Source organism: Melanotaenia boesemani, chromosome 2 (genome assembly GCF_017639745.1).
Source record: "Melanotaenia boesemani isolate fMelBoe1 chromosome 2, fMelBoe1.pri, whole genome shotgun sequence".
In the NCBI taxonomy this organism is placed as follows: Eukaryota; Metazoa; Chordata; class Actinopteri; order Atheriniformes; family Melanotaeniidae; genus Melanotaenia; species Melanotaenia boesemani.
In genome coordinates, this window is record NC_055683.1 from 2,636,442 (window position 1) to 2,647,170 (window position 10,729).

Consider the following 10,729-nt stretch of genomic DNA (forward strand, 5'->3'; position numbering starts at 1 on the left):
TCTCATTCTGCTTGTTTCTGGAAGAAACTGATCTGAGAGGATTCGATATAAAATAAAGTGGTATGTGAAAAATGCTGGACTGAATTCTGCCCTTGTGGACTCACTAAAATAAATTAGCCTGAAATGATGGTTTCAGTTTTGATAATAGAGGCACTTTCAGGGAAGTTTCAATTACCTGCATGACATGAGAGAAGGCCTTCCTCTCGCCTGCAGCCTCCAAAGCACGCTGCGCTGCCACCAGGTACAGCAGTTTCACCTCGTCACGACCGCTTGAATTAAACTTGAGAAAAAGCCACTTGAAGATGCGTTCAGCCTCGTAGCTGAGCACCGTGCAGAGGAGACCTAAGCATGCTGCTGCTTCCTGACGCAACTCCCACAACAGCTTACTGCTGCAGAAGTAACATGGAGACAAGGCAACATCTCAGAAAACGTGACAGAACAGAGGTTGTATTACAACTATATTTTGTGGAAAATAAGTAAAATGGTGAAGGTAAAAAACCCATATTAACGTTTCTAATAGGGTAGACAGACACATTCTTACAGGAAGTACTCCCTTTATGAAACTACTAAAGATTTCTAAGAACTTTTTTATGTCACATAAAAAAAAGTAACTGAATGTTCATCTACAACTTGGTAAATAACTTATCAAGAACCATTTTTCTGTTAAAGGTTCTATATAATGTTCAAACACTGCCCAGTTATGATCAAGTTGTCTTTAGGTAGCAATAAACCTGTGTAAACTGAATTAACCTGTGGAGTTCCCCAAGGCTCCATCCTCGGGCCACTGCTGTTCAATATCTACATGCTGCCACTCGCTCACATTATGACAAACTATATTTTACCATAATTATGCTGATGACACACAGATCTACATCATCATCCCAACAGGAGACTACAGTCCGATCCAAACGCTGATCAAATGCATGGATCAAGTTAAAGACTGGATGGGCCAGAACTTTCTTCAATTAAATGAAGACTAAATTGTAAAAATAGTTTTTGAGGCCAAAGAAAGAAAATTAAAAGTCAGAACTCAGCTCCAAAAAATGATGTTAAAAACCAACAACTGAGCCAGAAATTTGGGAGTATTCCTGGACTCAGACCTGAATTTCAGCATCACATTAAGACAGTGAAACGAGGATTAAAGGACGGATGTCTCAGCAAGATGTATGCAGTTATCTTTAGCAGACTAGACTACTGTCCAGTACCATCTGTTTTTTATTATTCTTTTAGTTTGTTTGTTTTAATGATTCTTTTGCACCCTACACTGCTATTAATGTTTTATGCAAAGCACTCTGAACTAACTTGTCCTTGACGTGCTTTACAAATAAACCTGTCTCGTCTTGCCCAACACATTTTACAGGAAATTATTCACATAATTTATCTGGAATGATAGGAAAGCTACTCCGCTTGGTTTACAAAATAAATCCTGACTTTCGTGACAAGTTGTGTAAGCATTTTTCAGACCCTATTATGTACATTCATAAAACAATAAAACATTTTCCCACAGCTTCCTCTTACCTCTCATTCAAAATATCATTCAAGGTGCTGAGGATGGTGTCCAGCTGTTTGACCAGGGTCTGTGGGAGAGAAGGTAGATGTTGATTAGACATTAATAGGTTATCTTAAATCAAACAGATATCCACATCAATACTGCATGAACCCTTCATGCATCTACGTTGTGTTTTAAGATTCTATATTCAAGGAACTACAGTAAAAAGACCCAGCTTGATGCACAGTGAACGAAAAGCATCTTAAACTGTTGGGCCAAGAGAAGGAAAGACTCATTTAAATTTTGGTAGGATGATGTGTGATCAGAAAACATGAAGATGAAGTGGACTGACCACTTTGCTCTCGCCATGGCTGATGAACTCCTTCAGCTGTTTTAGGGTGGCCAACCTCCGGTCGCGGTCATCCTCCCTGGAGACTCGACGGAGGAGGTTGGCGAGTCGGGACTCCTCTGAGTGAGCCAATCCTCTGTCTGTAACAACACAGAGAAACATTCACTTAACGGATTCCCGTAGATCAAAATGCTCATCATTTTATTTTATTTTAAAGTCGGTAACTATACATTAATCTTCCACAACTAAATCCTTCTGAGATGTCATGGTAATTTTCTCTCGGCTTACCCTGTGTTTTCCTCATTTCCTTTGAAGCTAAAGCACGATTTCCATGCTGAAAAGAAGTCAAATCCGCCGTCACGTCATTGGGCCTCAACTCTTGCCCCAGCGACTTCCAACCAAATGTAGTATCACCGACACCTTTACCAGCTTCATGTCCGCCTACGGAGCACAAACAGGTCAGATTTAGTCTAATTATTTATAACACAAAGAGTTTCGCAGGAAGATTCACCCACTCTGGCGTTTATCAGTTTGCTGCCTTAAAACTATCCCGACTACTTCCCACAATCCCACTTCATAGAAAACCTATTAAACCATAAACTACTTTAATTATAAAATTTCTGATGGTAACAAAATCACCATCAATGGCTTCAAAGCAGAAGACATGAATAATCTAAATCCATGACATAAAATCCAAAAGATATAAAAACTTAAAACTCCAAGCCATTTTTAGCACTTCTTGTTACACCTGTTTTGTTTTTTTAATATCATCCAGACATGATGTTTCCAGCTGTCAGACTGGGAGGTAAAATGATGTAAAATGAATGTATGAATAGATGTAGCAGCATAAAGGCCGACCAGAAGAAGAAAGCAGAATTTATTACTAACAGAACTTTGTAGAAATAACACACAGATCAACAGTGACCAAACCTTTTCTCATCTCATCGTTCTCTCAAGTTTTGGCTTTCAGGAGAAAAAATATTGTTATTGAAACAAACACACAACAGAAACTATTTCCATGTTTCCACTTTTTCCTCATTTCCAGTTATTCCTGCTACTATTTACCTGCTATCCTCACTAAACCAACTCCAGCTCAGCTGCTTTGTGGCGCCACCGTGCATCAGAAACGTCTTCTTGGCTTTATTCCAGCCATAGAGGAGCATTATTTTTCTTCTTTTCACACACACATAGAACTTTCTGCTCACTGGTTGATCTTTGGCTGCTCCTGATTGGACGTTACCGTCAATCTAAGCTCTCTGATTGGTGGAAAGTCTGACAGGAAGTGGTTTCATCATCATGTCCAGGTCTAAATAGAGGTCTCTTAGCAACATAGTAGTGATGGTGATGTTTTTATGGTGAAATGTGATAAATAATGCTGTTATCATGGATCATTGTGGATTTACCAGATAGAGTCTCTGAATAAAACTACATTTAGTGGCTGGATTGTAAACTTCCTGGATGGGATAGAAATGCCTGGAAACCTTCCATAGATCAGCTAAGGGGTAGCTATCCATCACATTTACCCCACAGAGATACACACCACCGCTGCTGAGATATTGATGAGAATACAAGCGATAGCGCTCGGGGGAATTAGAGATCTAGTGGAGTTTTAAGGGTTAATCTCCTGTCTCACAAGAAACTAAATGTACTTTAATAATTTCTGTTTCAGATGGACCAGAAGACCCCATCAGAGACCTCACCCTCCTCCTGATGTGCATCTGCAGCAGCGTAGGCATCACTTTGCACAGCTGGCTGTTCAGGGCACCTGGAGGGCAATACGTCATACAAGGGTCCAGAACCAAGCTCCCTGGACTTCACCTCGTCCTGGCTGGATGATACACTGTCAACTCTGAATACATCAATAAAATACAAGAAAAAGGAAAAATTTACTTCATTGTCCCATAAAAGTACAGCACTGAGGTCATCACTGGTGTCGTTATTTAACTCTATATGCAGGAGGAAAAGGATCTTTAAGAGTTCATAAATCCCTGATGAGGCTGAATTTTTCAGGACTTTGCTCAGTTTAATTGTCACTCCAGTAATTAGCAGATTAATCTGGCAGCTTGGCTAAATAGTTTCAGTAGAATAGGATGAGTGCACACACACATTACCTTACCCCATGCAGTACTGGATTCTATAAAAAAACTGAAAAGGGTGTGAGAGGTATTACAGTCGTCTGTCTGGAGAATAATGAGCTGGGTGTTACTATTATGACCAACACCATTTACAGGAAATCAAGGTACTTTTCTCTGAGTGAGCCGGGGCTGTTAGTAACTTTCTTTTTGAAAGAAAACTTTCATTTCTATTCCTGATTTTCTTTTTTTTTAAACCCAATAATGAACCCAGTTCAACGTTACTGGAATGAGACACTACCAGCTGGACATCTGTACAGCGTTCCAGTATGTTAAAAAATACAAACAATTAATCTTTAGGGTTTATTAACACGTCTACAGTGACATCCTTAAACCAGTTTAGTCCACTCCGATCACATTCACCACCAATATCCGGAGATGATAAACATTTTTAAATTTAGTCCCAACTGTCTATACCAAGAATAAAAATGAAGGCTTCATATCAACATAATTACGAATCTAAACTGTCTTTGTGCTTCATTTAAGAAATTCTAAAGTGTATATTAAGTTTAAGGACAGTCAAATCATAACTTTATACGTATAACATTCATGTTTCCCACAGTAACTGAGACCAAGGTGAAACTGGCCGGATACTCGATAAATTCAACCTCCACCGCGGATCACCACGGTGACGGCAGTTTTCAGCGTTAATGTGGTCTCAATAAATGAAACAGTATTAAAATAGCAATGTTTTCTCATAGTAATTCTAACGTTAACCCCTAAATGTATCAGAGACATGTCTCATTTTTACATTGCGTTAACTTTGTGACATCACTGCGTCTACATGTCCTCTGTGTCTTTGCATAGTCCCTGATAAAATAAACTAATAAAAAATTATTAATAAAAAGGGACAAATAAACCAAAAGAAATGCAATTCTTGCCCATCAGATCCCACCTTTCTGCTCAGACAGAGTAAATATTTTGGTACATGGTTTCTCTGGTTATTAATGATCTATGAACGGTAGTAGGCTTCAGGCGAAGTGACTGCAGAGCTTTACCAGACTTTGTTACGTCTTCTTAAAGCACTTTGAAAAGCAAAAGTGATCTGACCACGCTGCAAAACTCATATTTTTTAAGAAGGGCAGTATTTTGACATATTTTACTCTGCTTTTGCAGAAGAGCGCCGTGCCGCACTCCCAGCTCTTCGTTTAAACATGACATATAACAGCTGGACCAAAACTACAGGAAAAGACTCAAACACAATTTGTTAAATGTAGTAAAGCATCAATAACATGTTCATGGCTGTCACGTTGTTTTAAAAAGACAAAAAAAAAAGTTTCTACCAAGAGAACCTTGGTTCTATTTTTAGAAAATACAGTATTTTATTTCACACTGATGATACACAACAGTCTCTCCCTTTACATCCACCCTGATTCAGCCAGGTACTGCATTCAACCTGCGGCCTGTAACCCTAACCCCCATGTGTTTTATATATACACGAGACATATCTCCATGTTTAGAAACCTCTTCTAAAACACTGCGTAAGTGATTTAAACACTATCAGCATAAAAGGACACCAGTAGGATTTAGGGGAAGGGACCTGAACAAACATTAAATAAAAACCAGTGTTTTCCCGACCATTATATTATCAACCCCCGCCACCCAGAGAAGATCAAGTTAATTTTATTTTCTATAATTATGCAATATCTTAAATATGTCTTCATTCAATTATTTTATATTCAAATATGAACTTATTTAGTTTTTCTTCTATTTTGCACCAGATCTTAACAGCAGTAATCTAGGGTTTCATTTCCTCTAGAACAGGTTTATATTTTGTCCTTTTATTTTAAAAACACGCTGATTTTGTTTTGTTCCGATTTAATTCTCACGTTTCGTCGTGTCGCTAACATGACAGGTGAGCTACACTCACACACACGGTGAGTGCACGTTAGCGTGTGGTGAGCAGACAGAGCGCTACGGAGGAAATCCCACAAAGATGCTTAAAACGCTGCTGTGAGCGTTTATACTCTATTTTATATATCCCACGTAAAATGTCTCAGGATACATCAAGTATACTCGATATATCGATTTGTGTAACCGTTTATTCAGGCGTTTGTCAGTCTCGTCTGCAGATGGTACAAAATGCTGCAGCTCCTAACAGGAACAAGGAACGAGACAGCATCACCTTCTGTGTCTGCACTGGCTTCCAGTCAAATATCACATTGAATTTAAGATTCTTTTATATGCTTTAAAGCTCTAGAAGATGCAGCTTCCGCTTTACATTATTGATCTCCTTTGCATATATAGTATTCCACAACTAGATGTCTTTGATGAAATCAGCTGATCTTATCTGCTCCCGCATCTGGAAGGGCGAGAAAGGGGGATCATGTGATTTCCGTAAGCTTTCTTAAAGTTTCAGCCTCCATAAATATCTTCAAGGCAAAACTGAAAACTCATTTTTCAAAGCCTTTTGGTTTTCTTAATCTTTAAAAAAATAAAAATTTTCATTACTTTTACTTCATCTGTATTTATAAATGTTTTATTGTTGTAAACCTTTTGCTCTTGATAATTGTTTAGCACTTTGGTAAACTTCTGTTTTTTTTTTTGTTTTTTTTAAATGTGCCATACAAGTAAATCTGATTTAATTTAAAATACATTAACCTATATCTAAAAAGAATATTAACCATGATTAAACTGAACTGGAGTGCACTGATCCGAACAGAATTCAGGACAAGGCGCAGGTTTTTACTGAACATTAACATGGGAGCAATGAAACAGGATTTAATCCAGACTCCTGTTTTTAAATGGGACTTTTTTGTTTGTTTGTATTAACCCCCCACTAGCAGACAATGTTCCAGACCTGTTCATGGGTGTGAAATTACTTTGCTGACAAAGTAAAAACAATACAGAGTTTACAGAGAGGTCTGTAGTTAAATTTAGAAGCACGTCTGCCCTGTTTTAAATAACATTAATCAAGAAAAAAAAAACACTTATGTCATTTCAATTTATACATATATATGGTTGTCACTACTACAATGATGACTAACCTAATTTAACAGCTCAGTGATCACATTCCTTAACATGATCAGACTAAATACAAGCATGTAAGAAAAAGTACATAAAACAAATGCTGGTAGACGTCCACTGTAAAATTCTACCCTGCTTTTTCTAATATAAAATAAGGCTTCAAAGACGAAAGCAGAATATTAATCACTGATATTAATAAGTTACTGTTGCAGCAACAACTTTAGACCCTCCAGACGTGCTGCACTAGAGACTGATCAACAAGATATTTCCCTCTTTTTTCATCCAACACTGAGTAAATATCAGTTAACTGATTATCTAAAATAGTGACTGACAAGGAGAGAGGGAGGAAGTGGAAAACACTGGAGTCAGAAAACAGTGGTTGATTTAGTACTGCATCCAGTATACAATATTAACTCCTGGAAAGTAACCTGTAGACATGGAGCGTACCGTCAGAGGGTCAACCATGAGACAGACACAGATACTGGCCGGAGAATAGAAATATGAAAATCTGAACTTTGGGGCTTTTTATAAAAATTCATAAACAATTTGGAAATATCCACAGGCCCAGCCTGAAAGAGCCTACTGGGAAGCTCAAAGACCAAAACATGCAATGTAACCCATAAATATTCAAACCACCTTCCTCGTTTCCTTTATGACTATTTATGACACACAGTGGAAAAAAAGATGATCACGTAAAACGGTTTCACACATCAGCTGAAACAACGAGACGAGACAGTTGGTAAAGGCAGGTTAAGGCTCTTAAAAGTTTAAATAATTTTATGTCAGCGTTGCCAGATAAAAAATAATATGATTTCTAAACAAATTGCTAACACTGTGAACTTGGGGCCTTTATACAGTTGCCAAATTACAAAGAAATCTCGACAATGACCCCAACACCACAGAATGTGGTGCTTCGGGCATTTCTGTGTTGAATAGTTATTATCTACTCAAAAGGTTAAAATGCTTCCATACATCTCTACATAGAGGTTTTAAAATGTTTCCGGAAGTCAACTGTTAAATAGACAATATTATAGAAGGTGGTGTCTTCCCTCTGCTGACTAGCATTGTTAGCGAGCGCGAGAGCAGTGCAGTTATGCTAACGAGCTAAACTCACGACTTGGCTAACGTATGGCTGCCGCTGCTCGTTAAGAACTCTTTATTTCAAAATCACATTTTCTGATTATCTTTGAGACACGTATAACGTATTCTTCTTAATATCAGTTAACCGTGGCCAAACGCCACTTACAGTGCCCTTTGAACAACGTTAGCGCCAGGCTCTACAGTCCACGAGACAAATTCATTAACAGCTGAGCAAGGAAAAAATCGTCTGTGTTGCTGGACACTGAGAGGCAAATTATGTCAATGCTGAGAAGAAGACAAAGCTAAGCCGCGGGGATCATTTAACGCTACGAAGAGACGATACATGAGCATTTGCCGCCCATGTGGCCACAAGTCAACACGGCAACGCAGCGAAGGCCCCGACAGTCACCGTTTTATTTTGACCATCCTACACCAGAGCGAAACACCAACCTGAGCTGCCAGTCGTTCCAGTGTGGCCGCAGTTTGTGGGCGCCGCTGAGCCGAGACCCCGTGGCTTTACGGCTCATTACCTTTTAGAGCGCTGCATGACCTGTTGGCAGCGGTAACCGAGATTCTCCTGATGGTTACTGTTCACTGTTATGCTATGTCAAGTCTCATAAATTGGTTAGCAACTTGTCGTTACAGCTAGCTTACGACTGTCGTCTTCTTCTGCTTTCGATTCTTCGCAGTCGTATTCTTCTTCTTCCGTTTACTGGCATTTGACAACCAGCTTTGTGATGCAATACCGCCACCTACCACCAATACAGTATTAACCCGCCTAATGGCTGTAAGTAGCCCAGTGAGTGTGTCTGTTAGTCAGCCGCCACTGTGCTCAGTGATGAACACAACCTCACAGCATCCCTCATACTGCCCCTAAAGCACATGACTGAGCAGAGCATAATGAAGATGACTTAGCCACAGTGACTTCTATAAAGGTGGCTTTCCTGAGCAAGTTATCGGACAGATATGTTAGAGTGCACTGCAGCTGACCCCAGTTTTCACACCCTACCTCATGTAGAGGAAAACCAGCATCAGGATATGTTTCAGGCGATGAAGGATAAATCTGTGCAGCTACATAACTAGGTATTAGCCATATTCTTTTTTTAGTACGATAAACATTAATATTTCTATTACTGTTAAAAAAAGCTTTAATAACATTAAGCAATGCATTTTCAATGAAAGCAAATATAAAAAATGCATACTGTTTTTCCTGTTGAGTTTCCTGATTTGCAAAACTTTTTTTGTGTTTTTACTGCCGTTTATAGAGAAGCTTGCATGTGGGGAACAAAAGTGATCAGAACCAATGCTTCACACCCGCAGCACAGCAGCGTACTGAGCTGACAGACACAGCACAGCCACAATGCTGATATGTTGGTATTTCTTAAGAAAAACATGCCAAAGAGGCAATAATTTACTTTACTTCTTCTAATGGGACATTTGTTTTATTTCCACTTTCATTGTATAAAAAGTTCTGAGGTTCTGTTTTAAGACACATTCAGTCTGATACATAACATAAAAGCAGATGTTCAAATAAATAAAAAAGAAAAAATCTTCTGATCATAAAAGGATTTGTGATAATTTCCATATAGGTTACAATTATTATTTTTCCATTGTTGGACCATTCTACCGAATTGGGTCAAATTCAGAGTTGAAATTTCATTAAAGTTTGTATTCGATTTTATGAAAACTTCATATATCTGATCCACTATGTCTAAGGGATACATATTTAGTAAAAGAACACTCAATTTTGATTTAGTATTTTCAAACTGTCTTAATAACTCAACTGCCCCAAATTTTCTTGTGACCAAAATTTTAATTGTTATTTAGAATAAAAGACTTATATTTATTTTTGCTTTTTTTGTTTAATCTTCTCCTGTACAAACCATTTTTCTAAAATGTATTTATAAGGTTTTTACAGCCAAATAAATTTGTGTCAATATTAAAAAAAAATTTAATTAATATTTTAGGATTTAATAAAATAATCATCTTTATTTGCAAAAATTCTAAATTTGACTATAATGTGTTCAGAATTTTTTGCAGATGAAATTAGACATACACCTAAACAATCATAATCATGAAATGTTTGTTGGTATTAAAATATATTTTATTTTTTACTAAATTGCCTGTGTTTCGGTAGTGACCAGAATTATTTGATTGAAAGGTTTTACCATTGTAACTTTTTTAGTTGTTGCTGTAAATTTTAGCCAATAACATAATTCACGTTATAAATTAAATTTAAAAATATCCACCATTAAAAGTTGTAATAGTATGGAGACACAAGTCTCCCTGTTGTTATTGTTAATGGACTAAGCGGTAGAGAATGAATGAATGAACGAATGAATGAATGAATGAATGAATGAATGTTGTGAACCTTAACTTCAGCCTCTGACAGCTTTTTCTGTACTTTTCCTCCCTCTTCTTTAATCTTTTGATCTCCAGCTTGCTCTTTCAGAGCCGTAACTTGGTGTAGGTCCTGTGTTTCCGCCGGTGTTGTCTCAGACATCAGCCTGTTGTTTGATCACTCTCACTGGAGGTGCTAGGTGGTGTGGCAGCCAGTAGAGATGGCATTCATGGCTCTTTGAAAGGAGCCAGATCTTGAGGAGCCGTTCCTTTCAAAGAGCCATTCAAAAGACTGGCTCGTTCTTACAATATCTTACAAAACTTCACAACATGTAAGAATGACAAACAATCAAAATATGTACCTATATAAAA

General features: G+C 37.9%; 1 protein-coding gene across 2 annotated transcripts in view; it reads right to left on the reverse strand.

The window, feature by feature from the left end:
- Positions 1-8,714, reverse strand: part of smg1 (SMG1 nonsense mediated mRNA decay associated PI3K related kinase) — a 57,314-nt gene extending 48,600 nt beyond the window's left edge. The window contains exons 1-6 of one of the 2 annotated variants that reach the window (XM_041972640.1): positions 8,468-8,714; positions 3,539-3,687; positions 2,127-2,279; positions 1,842-1,978; positions 1,519-1,577; positions 176-389 (exon numbers count right to left, since the gene is read on the reverse strand). In XM_041972640.1, the coding sequence (XP_041828574.1) occupies positions 176-389; positions 1,519-1,577; positions 1,842-1,978; positions 2,127-2,279; positions 3,539-3,687; positions 8,468-8,544 (789 nt within the window). In that variant the 5' untranslated portion in view covers positions 8,545-8,714. The remainder of the gene's footprint in view (positions 1-175; positions 390-1,518; positions 1,578-1,841; positions 1,979-2,126; positions 2,280-3,538; positions 3,688-8,467) is intronic. The other variant, XM_041972645.1, reaches the window with a different exon arrangement.
- Between the last annotated feature and the right edge of the window lie 2,015 nt (positions 8,715-10,729).